This window comes from Anas platyrhynchos, chromosome 23 (assembly GCF_047663525.1).
Source record: "Anas platyrhynchos isolate ZD024472 breed Pekin duck chromosome 23, IASCAAS_PekinDuck_T2T, whole genome shotgun sequence".
Taxonomy (NCBI): domain Eukaryota; kingdom Metazoa; phylum Chordata; class Aves; order Anseriformes; family Anatidae; genus Anas; species Anas platyrhynchos.
The window spans coordinates 2,294,172-2,310,254 of record NC_092609.1 but is presented as its reverse complement, the minus strand read 5'-3'; the positions used below and the strand labels follow the sequence as shown (position 1 = coordinate 2,310,254).

Below are 16,083 nucleotides of genomic sequence, written 5' to 3'. Positions count from 1 at the left end.
GGTGCATGGGCTCGCCCCGGGGACAGCTCGGGCACCGCCGGCTCTGTGCAGAAAGGGGAAGCAAAACTCAAAACGCTTTTGAGAACTCCCAGAAGTGGCTCGGGAGGCGAAGATGAAAGGGTTTTGTGTGAGCACAGGAAGAGGAAGAGGACCTCGGGGTCATCTCCTTGCGGTGCGACCGAGGCTTTTAAAGCCTGGGGCTGCTCTGGGTGCGCGCTGTGGAAGCAAAAATGTGGGGTGCGACAAATTGCAATGGGAGAAGGAGTGAGAAGAAGCGGAGAAGCAGGAGCTGGGGAGCTGCAGGGACAAAATCAAGTTTTTCTGGGGGAAAAATAAATTCATCTTCCAGAATAAATGGGTTTTAGAAGGCCAATGAGTGAAGCTATTCTTATAGCAAGGGCTCATCCTGCTCCTGCGTTCAGAAGGCGAATTATTTCGGACTAACCAGGGCTTCGTGGTCCTTGTGGGGTGAACCTGACCTCCCCAAATCGCCCAGCACCCCGGGGAAGCGGCGTTTAACCCAGCCCTGCTTTATGCAACCTCCTCCAGGCCTCTGCCTGGGCACGCAGCGCTCACCGGCGGGGATTTGGGAGTTTTGCTCGCTTGGGTTCACCGGGACGAGCCGGGGCCGGGGCAGACGTGCGTCTGAAGCCACTTTTCGGCATCACGCTTTGCCCTGATCCAAAGCTCCCAACCCTCCCCATGGCAATTTTGGGGCCACCAGCCCATTTTGGCGGCATTTTTGAACTCCCCAAGGGAACAGGGAGCACAAGCCGTGCTGCCGCTCGGTGGCAGCACACAGCACGACCTACCAGTGGCCAAAATTAATTATTTTTTGCAGGAGAAAGGAATTGGGGAAGAATTCCCACTTCCCACCTCTTTATCCCCCCTGGGCTCTGGAGGGGGGTGACAATGCCCTGGTGCCACCTTAGCTGAAGGGGAGCTCTGCCACCGAGGTGTAGGTGTGATGACAATTTGTAAAACACCCCCAGGACTTTTTGAGGGGCAAACTGAGCGAAATTGGGGCTCGTTTGGGTCAGATTTATTTAATTTTTCCCCATAAATCCATATAGGTTTGGTGCAGCTGGCCCCATAGCACCGTGCCTCGCCGTGGCCAAGCAGCCACCCGCCTGCTCCCACGCGTGCAATGCCGGGGACGCCGTTGGTGCCCGCCTGCCCAGCGCGGCGCGGTAATTAACCCCGTAATTGCAATTAGCGAGCGGCTCCACGCTGGGTCCTAGCGCCCGCCCGCGCTCCGCTCCCGCCACCGCCGAGGCCACGCCCCCAGGGCCTAGGCCACGCCCCCAAACAGCGAGACCACGCCCCCAGCGCTGAGACCACGCCTCCTCTGTTGAGGCCACGCCCCCTCCGCTGAGGCCACGCCCCTCCGCGACACCCCGCTAGGCCACGCCCACTCTATAAGCCACGCCCCTTCCGTAAGCCACGCCCCCTCCCATCCTCACCCCCCCCCCCCAGCGCCACGTCTGCGCGTGCTTGCGTCACGTCCGGCGGCGCCTCCCGGAAGTGGCGCTAGGGCCCGTTGCTAGGCGGCGAACGCGGAGGTGCGGGGCTGGCGCCGGGCCTAGGCCCTGAGGGGGGGGCAGCGGCGGCCTCTGGGGGGGCTTCGGGTGGGGAGCGGCGGCTGCTGAGCCCTGGGGGGAGGCCCCGGTGTCTGGGGGTGATGTTAGGGTCGAGTGGGGAGGGGGTGAGGCAGGGCCGGGGCTCCCCGGGAAGGGTTTGGGGGGGTTTGGGGGGGGTTGTGGGGCCGGGCCTGGGGTGTGAGGGGCTGTGAGGGGGGGGGGGATTGGGGTTGTGTGGAGGCCGTGGGGGGTTAAAAAGGGGGTGTGAGGGGGGTGGGGAGGGGGAGGGGGTTCCTGGTAGGGAGGGGAAGTGCTCAGGGGGTGGTGGGCGAGGTGGTGGTGGAGGGTTTGTCCAGATTTAATGGTTTTAGGATTTGTAGCCATGGGTGGGTAGTGTCTGTGTCCTGCTGCCCTCACGCAAGGATATCCCTAGGTTTCGGTGGAATTCATTGTGTTTGGGTTGGTGCCTCTCATCAGGGGGGTTCATTGAGGAAAGTGCTTCCCGCTTCTTTACGTCCTTCAGGTAGATATTTGTAGGGGAGAGTGAGAACAATCCCATTTTTTGGCCTTTCCTCGTATGAGAAGTGCTTCAGTGCCTTATCTATCTTTGTGGCCCTGTGCTGGACTTGCTGCAGTTCATCCAGGTGTGTCTTGTTATGGGGAGCTCAAAGCGGGGCTCAGCACTCCCGCTGTGGCCTCACGGAGGGATCTTCTCCTTCAACCTGCAGTGCTCTTTGTCACAATATCCAGAAGATCACCTGTCTCTTACTGTTCTTCACTTCAGGCCCAGAAGCACAATGGCTTTGAGAGTGATTGTGCCGTGTCAGTCGGAGGTGACCGGCTGATGCTGGAACGCCAGCTGCTCGCTGTCTGCTGGTCCTGCTCGTAGCCCGAGATGGGGAGGTAAGGATCCCCAAGGAACTGTCCAATTCTGGTGTCGTTTGAGCAAATGAGGAGAAACCTGATTGTGAATTCCTGGCTAACGATTAATTCAGAGGTGGGAATGTGGAAATAGTCTAAACTGAAGTCAGAGCATGAGCAAAAATGAGCTAGAACATACCAAAGGCAGAAGCTCTCTGATAAATGTTTGCACTTGGCTTGTTTCAGAATGCTCTACACCTCTTTCTGGTAGCAAAGTCCGTCTTTACAGCAGATTATCCTCTCTGAATTTTAGGATCAGCATCTCGTGTTTGCTTCCTGCCTCTTGGCACTTCAGTATCTCCCCCGTGGGGTGTCCCCGTGTGTTCAACACGACGTTGCGGCAGATTGTGGTGATCGGGATTCTGGCTGCCGCTGTCTCCTTGCTGTACTACTCGCTGGTTGTCATCCGCAACAAGTACGGGCGGGCCTCCAGGGACAAAAGATTCCACAGGTGAGAGCTGAAAAGACTCTGGGAGAGGGGAAAAAAATGTAATTTGGGCATGAAAAACAAGCCACTGGCAGAAAGTATGAGCAGAATAAACAAATTGGGAAAAATGAGTAAAAATTTGTTTTGTTAATGATATTTTCCTTCTACATTTCTTTCAATTTGTCAGCAATTCAGCTTTCTAATAACTTCTTTAAAGTTTTTGTAGCAGGATAGGAGAACTACAGATGCAAGAATGTTAAGTGATATTTTTTTTCTGGAAGTCGCTTTTGGTATTTATTCTGGGAGTTTGCTTATTATGGGTAGCACGTCACTTTCCTTCAGCATGTTACTGAAAGCTGTGATTCCTGTGATGGAAACTGTTGTCCTGTTTGGAGTCTGATGCTGGGAGAAGCTTCCATATGGAACTCGGTTGCCAGGTGGTAACGCCAAGTTTTCTTCTAGATATCTTGCCCGGGTAACCGACACCGAAGCTACAGACACAAACAACCCCAACCTGAATTATGGAATCGTTGTGGACTGTGGCAGCAGCGGCTCTAGGATTTTTGTGTACTGCTGGCCGAGACACAACGGTAACCCCCATGACCTGCTGGACATAAAACAGATGAGGGACAAGAACAGAAAACCGGTGGTTATGAAAATTAAACCAGGTACTGGAAAGAAATTATTTTGCAGTGATTTTTCTAGCTAGCTGCCTGTCCAACCTTTCGTTTTTTCAAGCTCTATATTTAAAATGTCTGGGTAAAGGATACTTGCAAGTTGTCAGCGTGGCACTCCTTCAGATTTCTTCGGGTTTGCTTTGCAGACAGTTTTGTTCATCTTTAGAGCTTGAAACGTGACGCTGACAGGCAGGAGGGAGAGGTTTGTCTGCTTACTGAGAAGGCTGTCAGTTAACTCAGGCCTGTTTATTTAGTGAATAAGTAATCTGCTTTCTCTAAAGCAATCTGAACCAATTATTTGAATAGGTAATGTAGCCAGCACAGCCTTTTGTTTAATGTTTAGAGGATGATTAAGTGTTAGCTTAATTATTCATTTCTTATTTCTGCAGTTGATTTCCTGGGTTTGGTTTTGGTTTGTTTTTTCTGCTCTGTGTGTTGGTTAGCAAGATTTCCCAGACAGGAAATACCCAAAGCTTGAGTTGCTTCACTTTCGAATTTATCTGTTTTGCTAGGTATTTCAGAGTTTGCCAACTCTCCTGAGAAGGTCAGTGATTACATTTCTCCACTTCTGAGCTTTGCTGCTGAACACGTGCCCCGTGCAAAACACAAAGAGACTCCTCTTTATATTCTGTGCACTGCAGGAATGAGGATTCTGCCAGAAAGGTTATTGGCTGTCTTATTTTTAGTGTTTAGAATAGCGAGCTCGGTGTCTTTGGCTATTTTTAACTGCTCAAAATGTAATTTTGCAGCCAGCAGAAGGCAATACTTGAAGATCTGCTCACTGATATTCCCGTGCATTTTGATTTTCTGTTTTCGGACTCACACGCAGAGGTTATTTCAGGGAAGCAGGAAGGTAGGTTAATGTTGGAAAAATAATTATAATCTTTGAAACATTTATGACTTTCCGGGTGCAACTTGGATAATTTTTTATTTATTTATGGCTTTTTAAAATTCCGGTTCAGTTGTGAGACCTTATTCCTCAGTGGCAACAGATGGAGTGTGGAGATAATCATCTGCTGTGATCTAGCTTGTCTAAATGTTTTCTAATTAGCAGTGAAAATAACTCATCTGCGCTTAGCAAGGATTTTAGTCCATTTTCTCACCCTTTGGGGGGTAGTATCAGAATAAGGCACAACATTCTTGATGAAGAGTGGGAAAAATGGTTTCTAAAGGAGCAGTGTTTGATTGTGCTTGACTTGCTAGAGGCTTAAAATCACTTTAAAAGCTGACGTGCTTTTTATGAAATTTTGACATCAAACTGTAATATATCAAATTGGGGTTTTTGTCCAAATCTTAATGTGGAAAAGAAGCAGAATAATGTGTTGGGAATGTTTAACGTTTAAATATATTTATTATAGAAAATATGAGCAGTGATATAATAACTCATATGCAAAAAAAAAAAAATCCTCTGTTTAAGATATTCCTGAAATGTCCAAATATGTTTTCTTACACGTGTAGGAGTGTATGCGTGGATTGGCATCAACTTTGTTCTTGGAAGATTTGAACATACAGATGATGGTAAGTATCTTAACTGTGAATTGAAAGGATTTAAGTGCGTTGCTGTGCTTTCACTGTTGATGGTGTGTTTTTAGATAAAGATTTTAGTGAACTGGACGTGTGCAGATGCTGATGTTTGTTTAACTTGTGCATGAAAGTTAATGATCTGCATTGCTACAATATAAAAAACTACAAATAGTGCAGTGCTGCTTTATGCCTATCCTAGCAGTATTTTTTCAATCTTTTTTTCATTTTTTTTATCCAGAGGATGAAGCCATTGTGGAGGTGCACGTCCCAGGCAGCGAAAACAAAGAGGCTATCTTCCGTAAGAGGACAGTGGGTATTCTTGACATGGGCGGAGTGTCGACTCAGATAGCATACGAAGTCCCTAAAACTGTAAGCTTTGCCTCTTCACAGCAGGTTATTATCTGTGCAACTTTCTTCTTTTCATTTTGGTTTATTTTAATGCATTTTCGTTCTTTTGTTTTCTTTGGTTTGAGTCCTCTCCTTCATTACATCACATCCAAAACAAAGGCAAGAGAAGATGGCAAATATGAGTCCTTCATCAGCTAAGCAACTCATTTGTGTTTTTGTCACTTACTTTTAAGTTTCATTGCATTCTTTGTGTGTGCGTGTGCATGTGTGTTTATACAACTTGAAATCTGTGTTACACTTAGGAGACTGTGTTTTAGAGATCAAAAGTTTGTTTTTTTTGTAAGAACTTGTGTAAGATATGTCTTTTTTCTTCATAAGTTGGGTTGGTAAAAAACGAAGAAGCAGGGCATGAGGATAACAGTGCAGTTTGAAATACTACTTACATCCTCAGCACGTTTCTTTGCTGAAAGCCCTAAAGGGGATGTAATTTGCTCTAATTGCAGTATACTAAGTTCTAGGGTAGCTTCAGAATTTTTAAAGTTAGATAACCACCCATTAACATCACTGAGAAATTGTCTAAAGTCAGAAGAGCATAAGAGCCCCATGGTTTGACTCTCAGTGCACTGTTGTAATGAGATGTGTATTATATTTTATATATATATGTGTATTTTAAACCAAATTATGGTTTTTCATTATGACAGGTTTTAGTAGCTACACTGCCTTTCAGACAGGTAGTGTATCAAATAGCTTGGACTATTAAAGATATGAGCATTCAGATTCAGAGTGGTTTGCCCACTTATTATATTATTATATTATATTATTATATTATATTATTATATTGCCAAGTATTAATTGGAAATAAGTGTTGCAGCTAATTGATAATGACTATTGTATGGCTTTATCTGAGTGTAAACCAATACAAAGTAGGTATTCTTGATGGGGAACCTGTTTGGGTTCCTAAACAAAGAATGGACAACAACTGACTGTAGTGCTTACAGTCTCACTGCTGTTTCTCATTTATAACATCTGTGGGAAACCCTGCAATGTTGTTCTACTTATCTAAGCGTGTTCTACATGAAGTGCTTCGGCTACACATCCCCTAAATATTTGAGAAGTTACTGCAAGCGACTGTATGGTATGTGGAAAGAGCTGAGTGACTGACAGAGGTTTCCTGGAAAGTTTGAAAACTTCCACATTGAAAAATGAAGAACAGCGCTGCTGGGTAGACCGTAAATCAGTAATGTGGGGACTTGGTCAGAAGTAGTATCGTTGAACTTCCTAGCTGTAGCACATCCTTTTCCATGGGAAAAGGTACTTCAGTATCTGTAGTAGCAGTTCTTTAAGTATCAATAATATCCAGTGCAATTGTCTATAAGTGATATGCTTTGCTCTCCCTATCAAATCGAAGGTAACGTGGACCTATAAAAAGCAAAATAGATGTGTAAGGACTGATGTTTTAAAGATATCAAGGGCGTCTTGTTTTTCAAAGAGCTCGTATCAGGTTCTGGTTCATGTTGTTTATACCTAATCTTAGTGATTCTGCTCCTACAGGAGGAAGTTGCCAAAAACTTGCTTGCAGAATTCAACCTGGGATGTGATGCTCATCAAACAGAGCACGTGTATCGAGTCTATGTCGCAACGTTCCTTGGCTTTGGAGGGAATGCAGCACGCCAGAGATACGAAGACAGCCTATTTACCAGCACAGTACTTAAGAACAGGTAACTAGCTTCAATTCCTTGGAGATTCAGCTTCTGTAACTCCAAATTTAAATATATTTAGTAAAGTATCCCGATATAAAGCGTAATTTCTGGTGTGCTATGTGCAACGCTGGAGTTCCTTTAAATGCTGTTTTGTTTTGATGCTGTTGTAATTTGGAGTTTGGTGTTTCTAAGCTGCAGTTGTTACTGTGTTTGTGTTTTTTTTTTTTTTTACCAGACTGCTGGGCAAAGAGATTGGCATGACTTCTGATGCACCGTACTTAGATCCCTGCCTGCCCCTGGATGCTCAGGATGAGATCCATCAAAACGGACAGACAATGTATTTGCGGGGAACAGGAGACTTCAATCTGTGTCGTGAAATTATTCAGCCGTTCATGAACAAGACTAACGAAACCCAGACATCTCTAAATGGTGTCTATCAGCCTGCCGTGCACTTTCAGAACAGTGAATTCTATGGCTTCTCAGAGTTCTATTACTGCACTGAGGACGTGTTGCGCGTGGGAGGAGATTACAATGCTGCTAAATTTACTAAAGCTGCAAAGGTAAAGTATTCTTTGGAGAAACTCTAGTTTGAAACAGCTATACTGTAAAAGCACTAGGAGGCAGGGTGGTCCAGTTCCAGAAGAACTGTTGATACTGGAGGAGTCCATGCTGTTTCCACCTCTTGCTTCTATTTAGGAATGTCTTAAAATTCCTTTCTCTTTTGTTTTATGTATTCTGTACCAGTTTTCCAGATGTTGATCCTAACAGGGATCAGCCAGTTGGGGACAGTAATACCACAGTGTAAACTAGAGGAACATAACCTGCTTTGTCAGAGCCCTAAGAACAGGCTTAGTCTCCAAGTGGATGACTAAACAATTTAAGTCCTACTGAATATTAATTTTACCACAAATGCCGAGTACGGGTCAAAATGGTTTTGCACAAAACACCGTGAAATTTGTGGTCAGACTTAATAGCAATGCAAAGGAAACTCTTATTTTTGAGTTTTCTAGCCTTTGGTATTTACAGAGCATCTTATCTAGTGGCATTTTTCTCTTTTTCAAGGCAGAAGTAATGTTTATATCTCTTTTTTTTCCATTCTTTAAGGATTATTGTGCCACTAAGTGGTCTGTCCTGCGGGAACGTTTTGACCGTGGTCTTTATGCATCACATGCTGATCTCCACAGATTGAAGTAAGTATTTGTGTTTGTACAGCAACTTCGTTCAGGCAGAGTTGCCAGGGAGTGGTCATGTCCAAATGGTCCAGTTAATGAAATCATTGGAAGTGTGAATATAACCTTAAATATTGCATCAGCCACAAAAGTTACTGATAGTCCCATGCCTAAGTGTGCTCCCTAGTCCTTTGGGACTCTGTAACTGCCAGAAAATTAAATGCCTGACTAGATGACCCTCTTTTTTTACAGGTACCAGTGTTTTAAGTCTGCCTGGATGTATGAAGTATTTCACAGTGGCTTCTCTTTTCCTGTGAGCTACAACAGTTTGAAAACAGCCCTGCAGGTGTATGATAAGGAGGTGCAGTGGACGTTGGGAGCCATTCTTTACCGAACACGGTTTTTACCTCTAAGGTACCCCTTGTTTTCTCAGATGTCTGGAAATGGTTTTTGAATGGAAGGGAAGAGTTTTTGTGAGGAAAGGTACAGTGGAAAAAAAAAAAAGCAGCTGACAGATAGGGGGAGACAAGAGGCTGTTTCTAGTGCATTATACAGAACCTGAGGATGTATTTCAGGTAGCTCAAATAATGCTTGATTGTATTTTACTAAAAGGGGTTCTGTTTTCTTTAGTAAGATGCTTTGGGGGCAAGGCTTGATCTGCAATTTATGTCTCTTCTCTCTTCGATTCTTTTCAGAGACATCCAGCAAGAAAACTTCCGTGGAAGTCACTCCCACTGGAGGAGCTTCTCTTTTGTTTACAATCACTATTTGTTTTTTGTCTGTTTTCTGATTGTGCTGCTCTCCATCCTGCTTTATCTGCTAAGGCTCAGACGGATCCACAGGCGAATGCTGCGTAATAGCTCGTCCACTTCCCTATGGATCGAGGAAGGCCTCCCACCACAGAAGATCTCAGGAGCCTTATGAGATGCTGTGATGGAGAGCTTTTACTGGACTTCCTGCACAAAAAGCCATTTTTGCCTCAGGGTTTCTCCTTTTTGTCCCTTTAAATCATTGAAGAAGAAGATTGGCCAGAGCGTGGAATTCAGCTAGGCTTTGAAAATACGGGAAAACGGGGGTCAATTTGGCTTAGTCTCATTAGACAGTATCTGCCAAAAATTACTTTTTTTTTTTTTAATATTGCACTTTTGTGTGTAATGGGGCGAGTAAAAACTCGATGCCAGTGAGAGGAAGCAACTTAAGCTATGTGTGATAAGAGTGAGTGTGAGTTCTCATCCTGTGGGTGAGACTGTGAAATGCTGTTAGCTAGGATGAATGAGCTATATTTTTATTTTCTTTTCCAGATTCCAGGATAGATATTGCTAGACTTCAGTTCTGTATCTCCTCACTCAAAGAAAAGGAAGTGCAGGGTTTTTGAAAGCAGTTAGAAAACTTCTTAGATCAGCTTTTCTCATTTTATATTGTGGAATAAGTACTGTGATGGAGAAGAAAAATCTATTGCATCCAATGCTGTACTTCCACAGAACTACTTAAATCAGTTTTATTTATGACAGTTACCTGGTACCACAAATATCTGTCCCTTTTATCTAGGAAGCTATATCTCCGTAGTTGCAAACCTCACTCCTTTTTAATCTTTTATTTCTGTTTCATTCAGAGATTGCCCTGAAACTCCAGTAAGGTGAAGAGAACTGGAATATGCCTAGGCTTGTTTCTGCTAGAGTAGACGTGCACAGTGTCTTTTTCGGTTTTGAGTACTCTGAACTGTTAATTTATATTTTATTTAAAGCTGTTAATTTTACTTGAAAAGTATATTTGTCCATGATTAAAAATGGGATTTATATGAACTTCTGGTGTATGGATATTTTATTGCGCAGTATAAATCACTTCTGTTCTCATGAACAGACAAACCTGAGGGTCTGTTTTATATTCTGCTGGGGTTTTTTGAGCTATTTTTTTCTGAGTGAATGCACAGGCTGCACACCTCTCACTTCTGGTGTCTGAAACTGCAGCACAAACCTCTTGCACTTGTGGGCTGATAATTGTTATCAGACAACTGACAGTGTTGATTGCTACAGAGCCGGTACTTCCTCTTTCTGAGATGCTTAAAACTGAGTACAGAGCCTCTAATTGTGTGCTTAGATAAAGCAGTTCCCCTTCGGACAAGGATTGACGTTACTGGTAAAATGGAGAGGAAGTGTCAGGGCGTGACTTGGCACTATCCAGGCAGATGCCAAGCATCTTTTAGCAGGAGAGATGAAGTGTCTCAAATACAAAATACTTCTGAAAGATCATAAAAACATAAAACACTTGAGAAAAACATTTTGGGTCCAAACAAGACTTCCTCTTAAATAGAATAATACCAATGCCTGAGAAGGGTCAATTTGTAATGCTAATGCCAGTCATTGACCCTCACTTTCACAGCTGTTTTTTTTCCTCCCAATGAACTTTCTCTCTCCTTGCGTTTTGGATTTGTATTTTTGTGTGTGTATGCAGGTTTTCTGCTGCATTACATCTCTATGGCTGTAACATTAACGAAAAGATTGCTGGGGAATTGGCTGAGTTTCTTTAAACCCTGAATCCCAGCAGTTAAAGCAGTGACCAGCCCCAGTTTTGTGGACTGACAGGAGTGCAGAGAGCATCAGGTGTAGCACGGGGGCTCTATTTACTCCCAGCAAGCCTGCAGTTAATCCATTGATCTCCCACAGGTGCAGGGGGCATAGTGAGAAGCAGCTGAGTTAATGAGTTAATCAATTTTCCTAAGAGCACTCAGGGGAAAGCTGTTTTGCTCATCAGAAACAAGAGCATATAAGGACTGGGAGAAGATCGGGCTAAAGGAAAACAGACTTTGCTGTGCTTTGGTGCTCTTCAGCAGTGCTACTGCTTATTTGAGGCATTCTAGCCTCAAAATGAAAGGTTTTAGCGCTGCTGAAACTGGGATGTGCTTGGATTTGGGGGATGGAAATAAGTAGAGTTTGTCCTGGGGATGTGTATTTTAGAAGAGAACCTATTAAATAGTGCTTTGAGTACCAGCCTGGCCATCAGGGCGTGTGTAGGGGAACAAAATGGTGCCAAGTGCTGGGCAGATTCTACATGCACAAGCTCCTGGTGTGGTCAGGGAGCTGTGTCAGTGCAGGAGGTGATGAGAGCACCCTGCAGGTCACCCTGCTCCCGAAACTGCTGCTGTGTCCCCGAGGCGATGGGACGGGCTGCGGGGTAGGACTGGCGAGCGGTCTGCTCCTCAGGGGCATTGCCTCGGAGGTGCTCCTTGCTGATTAACGGCTAACGAGGATTTGGCAGCCCGGTATATGACATAAAGGGACGGGACACCTAGATCTGCTGTCTGTGCATCATCCTCCTGCAGAAAACAGCAAGATCCCAGCACGCGGGCAGCGTGAGGCCCTTCCCACCAGCGCTCTCCGTGAGTTTGCTGCATCTTAACGTTTGCTATATCGAGGCTGACAGATATGCGGGTGCCTTTAATTGCTTTAAGAGCTTAAAGCCCAACAGGCACGGGGAGGAGGCGCAGATTTTCCAAAGCAATCAGCGAAGTGCCAAGCCTAAACGCCTGGATCTACCGGGCTGCTGTGATTTTTGGCACTTGGATTATCCTGGGACAAGGGGCTGCAGATTCAGCTCTTACCTTCTTTGGAAATCTGGCTGTCTTGTCCCAGTGCTTAGAATTAACGTGTAATTTATATTTGGTTTTGTTGTTGTGTTTTTTCTTTTTTCCTGTTCATCTGTGGGGATTTGATGGGGCAGGGGCTCTGGAAGAGGATGAAGTTTGCCGTGTATTTGTGACATTTCCTGAGATGGAGACTAAAACAACCTTATTCTTGCATCTCTTTTTGCAGCTTCAGATTATTTAGGAGAAAAAAAAAGTTTTTCCATCCCACCCCTCCCCCTGGACAAGCCTTCTCCCAAGGGACTACACTAAACAACAACACGAGGGGAAACAAGATTCCTTTGAGACACTTAGGTACTGAGTGAAAACAGGTATTGCTGTCCCTGGGCTCGGATTTCTGAGTCCCAATGGCAATGTTTATCTGTTTGTGTCCATTTCTGCATTAACATGCTTTGTTTTCTTTCTCCTGCTTCTTCTCTTCGCCTTGTCCTTTCTCCAGGTCCATTAAGGACAGGTAAGGCATGCAGAAAAGCACAAAGGAGAGGCGAGGGCGCTGCTCTCTGACCTTCCCCGGTGACCTGGAACGGACAGGAGAGCGATATTGAAGCTTTTGGCTTCACGGCCTCTTAAACGTATCACTCATCTTCTTGTTGCTTTGTTTTTGTGTATGGGAAATGTCCAAACACAGGACCGAGCGTGGCCCCTAATGGAAGAAATGCTTGGGAGACGTCGGTACTGGTGGAGATGGAGAGCCTGGGGAAGGGGAGAGGCACGCAGCTCCTCCGGGAACGCCAGCCCTACCAAGGTAACCCTACAACAGGTGAAAACAAAAGGGTTTTCTGCCTCTCCACAGCACCCTGCGAAGGGGACAGTCAACAGCAGTGAGTGGGTGGCGTGCCTGACCGGGGGCACCTTGTTCTTTCTTGTCCCATTGTTTCTGCCATTGTTGCTACTAAATAACGCATGAAGCTCTTTGTAAGCTGGAACGAGCCTCGTGAGGGCTTGCTGTGTCCCTCTCCCCGGGTGCTAGCTCCTGTGGGCGTAGTTTTCGGGGACCTGGTCCTGGTGGTTGTTTTTCAGGTCACCCTCCCTCTCGTTAAAGGCTGGGAGGATGACAATGACTTTCTCACCTGCTCGTTTTTGGAGATCTTTGGATGGGTGGGAAGTGCTAGGAGATTGCTAACCCGCTCCCAAGTAATGTTTTCATAGGTGATGAGCAATTTGTGGTGCTGGAGATGCTTTTTAGGGCACTGACCTTCGAAAGGGAGCACTCAGCACACTTGTACCAGGCAACTTACAAATGTGATGCCCTGATTTTCCTAAAATCTAAATGCTTTCCAGGGTCCCATAAATTACCATCTCTATTCTCTGTTACAATTAATGTGTAGGGCAGGATTTGAACCTCCAGATCAAAGACGTTCTCTAATCCTAGGTCTCATGTATGGCATTTTACCAGCATTTCTCTTTGCTGATAATCCCAGTGGTGCCTTGCAAACGGGATTACAACAGTACCATTTTTTTTTTCTCATTAAGTGGGCTCTTTTAGGTTGTCGTGGCCAAAACTGGCAGCAGCAATACACAGAGGTAACTCCTAGTGCATCACCTGCCGTGAAAGCTGGCAGTGCTCAGCTCCTTGCTGATCCACGGGGATGTGAAGGACGTTAAGGAAACGGTGAGATCAGACTCGGGGGTGTGTAATGCATCTCCTGCCTGGATGTTCCCATCTGCAGCCCCTGCCCTGCCCCTGCAGTGAGCCCTCGTGCAAATTCAGCAGCTGGAGCCTCTGAACTAATTGTTCAGGTTTTCTGCATGAGAGCAGAACTGCTGGTGGAGGCTGACCTTGTTAAGACACGCTCTTTGGCTCGTCAGAGTGAATCAGCACAAAAGACAGTAAAACAGATGTTTCCATAATGGCTTTGAAGGATGTGGAGGGATTTGCTGCGGTTGCCCGGGTGTAATGGAGAGCAGTACATTGTGTTCTTGGTTATCCTCCCCCTCTGACACTCAGAGGGCCTTATTCCGCTCACTTCAGTTCCTCTTCTCTTCTCCTTTTCTCCTGGACACAGCTTTCTCAATCACAACGAAATAAATCTTGCGACAGGCTGCGCTGGAGGCTGGCTCTGACTGCTCGGGGCTCTTCAGGGCCAGAAGTCACTTCTCCACCTCTTGACCCCTGGACACACATGTCTGTGCTGGCAGATGCTCTGCTGTTTGAGGGGGACTCTTGCCATCTAGTGGGAGGGGATGGTAAGCCTCTAGCACCTCTGCCATCCCCCAGGGTAGGGTGACAAAACGCAGTCATCCTTCCTGGGTTTTATTGTGCAAGTCGTTTCACTGCACACATGGGATTAGCTCACATCACTTTCCCACAGTGTTATCAGTGAAGCTGGATTTCTCATAAACTGCTTTTCTTTCTAGAAATCACTCTATATTATTTTTTTTATCACTTACATTTTTTGGGGGCAACACTCTGCTTATACTCTCCTATGCTCATCTCCGCCTCTATGGCCAAGTTGCACAGACAAAATCTAAGAAGAACCTGTATCAAGGGGAAGGATGTTGGCGTGTGCTGCTCAGATTCTGCATGCCACCTGTGTTTTGCTGGGGATTGCTTGTGGGAAGCTGGCTTTCAGCAGCTGACTCCTTAAATCATTGTTAGAAGACAGCCAGGATCTCCAAGTTTTAGCTTGTACGGATAGAGAATGAAAAGTGCTTGTGAAGTGCCTTGTGCTTGAGTCTTCCTTGGCCTAGGAAGACCAGAAACTCATGTTCAGGTTGAGAAATTTCAGTACTAATTGGCCTCCCTCCTACACCTTTCTTGACAGGGTTAAGGTTAGAAACGCAAGAAAGATGGACGTGCTTTCTCCATGATGTGCTGCTCTTGTTCAAGCTGCCTGGGACCGAGAAGGAACAGCTGCTGCCTTGTAAGCATCGTCATCCAGGAACAGCCTTCATCTCACAGCTCTTCTGAGTATTTCACGGGGCTTCAGGTTTTCACCCTCCTTAGGGTCTAGGAGTCTTTCCTTTGCATGGAAATGGGGGTAGTAAGTGGATGTAGAAGGTGCATAAATCTCTGGATTGTGCATCGTAGAGGTGAAAGATGTGTCTATAAGAGATCTTGCGTGAGGCTGACCCGTGCTTCTGCTCTGATGTGCTATTTGTTGCGAGCCTGGACTTCAGCAGAGCTCTCATTTTGGAGTGTTTTTGTAGAGCACTGAGGTCAGCAGTGGCTTCAGTGAGCTGATCTGAAGAGCAGCACTGAGGAGTTGCAAGGGGTGACTCTGCAAAGCAGGGAAAATCACGTGGAGGAGGGACAGTAAGTGCAATGTGCTCGTTGTCTGCCTTGCACTGACATGTGAACTAGAACACATGCAGAGCGGAAAAAAAAAAAAGAGAGATCTCAAAGGATTAAAGCTGCATCTTACCAAAAATGAATTTCATTTTTTCCAGCTTTGGTGGCTGCAAAAGAGCTCTGTCATGCAAGGGCCCCTCCCAGAATGGAAGCAGCTCTGGCTGACGGTGCTTTGGGTTCCAGTTGCCACATGGCCGTGGGACTGTGCAAACCTTGCCATGGTTCGGGTGGAGCAGCAACCAAATAAAAAGGGTGAGAGGATGAGGTCTGGGAAATCCGTTCAGCCACCACCAAGCTCCTAATGTGCAAGTCATAGAAATTCCAGTAGGGATTAAGCAATTTACATCAATTACATTGGTTTATCCCTCTGTTGAGGGATGCATTAACCTACTTTTCTAGAACCATTGGTGTTTTTTAGCCATCTGTGAGCCCAAAAGCAGGGATCTAACCCCAACTGCACGTTGCAAGGATATTCCACTGGGGCCAATTGGTGTGAAAATTGCCACGTGTCGCTAACACCTCGCCGAACAGCCAGGTCCTTCAGTTCTTCAGATATCATCTGGACCATCTCAGAGCAGAGCAACCTTTACGGAGCTCGGCGTATCCGCTGTGTGTATTCGATAGGTCAAGGCGACCTGGGTGAGATTTGGACCTGCGGCTCCAGAGAGTCTACAGCGTGAAAGCATAAGGCTCAGCGAGGCAAATTAGCCTACCCTTTTAAAAAAAACTGAAGATTAGAGGAGATTATAGAACCTAATAGCGCATGGCTAATTTTTGGGAGCACAGACCATGACTGTGGCTGCTT

At 45.8% G+C, this 16,083-nt stretch overlaps 1 protein-coding gene across 3 annotated transcripts; it reads left to right on the top strand.

Annotated features, from left to right (window-relative positions):
• Positions 1 to 1,448: 1,448 nt before the first annotated feature.
• On the top strand, positions 1,449 to 10,148 carry ENTPD4 (ectonucleoside triphosphate diphosphohydrolase 4). Of its 3 annotated transcripts, none has more exons than XM_038167031.2 (14): positions 1,449 to 1,562; positions 2,104 to 2,224; positions 2,365 to 2,483; positions 2,755 to 2,952; positions 3,391 to 3,596; positions 4,118 to 4,268; positions 4,355 to 4,458; positions 5,064 to 5,123; positions 5,368 to 5,498; positions 7,029 to 7,195; positions 7,413 to 7,737; positions 8,282 to 8,367; positions 8,599 to 8,760; positions 9,042 to 10,148. In XM_038167031.2, exons 3-14 carry the CDS (start codon positions 2,476 to 2,478, stop codon positions 9,268 to 9,270), a joined length of 1,827 nt encoding a protein of 608 aa, XP_038022959.2. In that variant the 5' UTR covers positions 1,449 to 1,562; positions 2,104 to 2,224; positions 2,365 to 2,475; the 3' UTR covers positions 9,271 to 10,148. The 3 variants fall into 3 exon arrangements, with proteins under 3 accessions (XP_038022959.2, XP_038022957.2, XP_038022958.2); XM_038167029.2 differs by having other exon boundaries at positions 5,368 to 5,522; XM_038167030.2 differs by lacking the exon at positions 2,104 to 2,224 and having other exon boundaries at positions 1,463 to 1,562; positions 5,368 to 5,522.
• Positions 10,149 to 16,083: the final 5,935 nt, after the last annotated feature.

Bases quoted from the DNA above. Each gene is read 5' to 3' on its own strand.
- ENTPD4 (XM_038167029.2), top strand. The intron at 3,597-4,117 runs GTACTGGAAAGA...CTGTTTTGCTAG, and splicing joins GGTTATGAAAATTAAACCAG to GTATTTCAGAGTTTGCCAAC. The intron at 5,523-7,028 runs GTTATTATCTGT...CTGCTCCTACAG, and splicing joins GCTTTGCCTCTTCACAGCAG to GAGGAAGTTGCCAAAAACTT.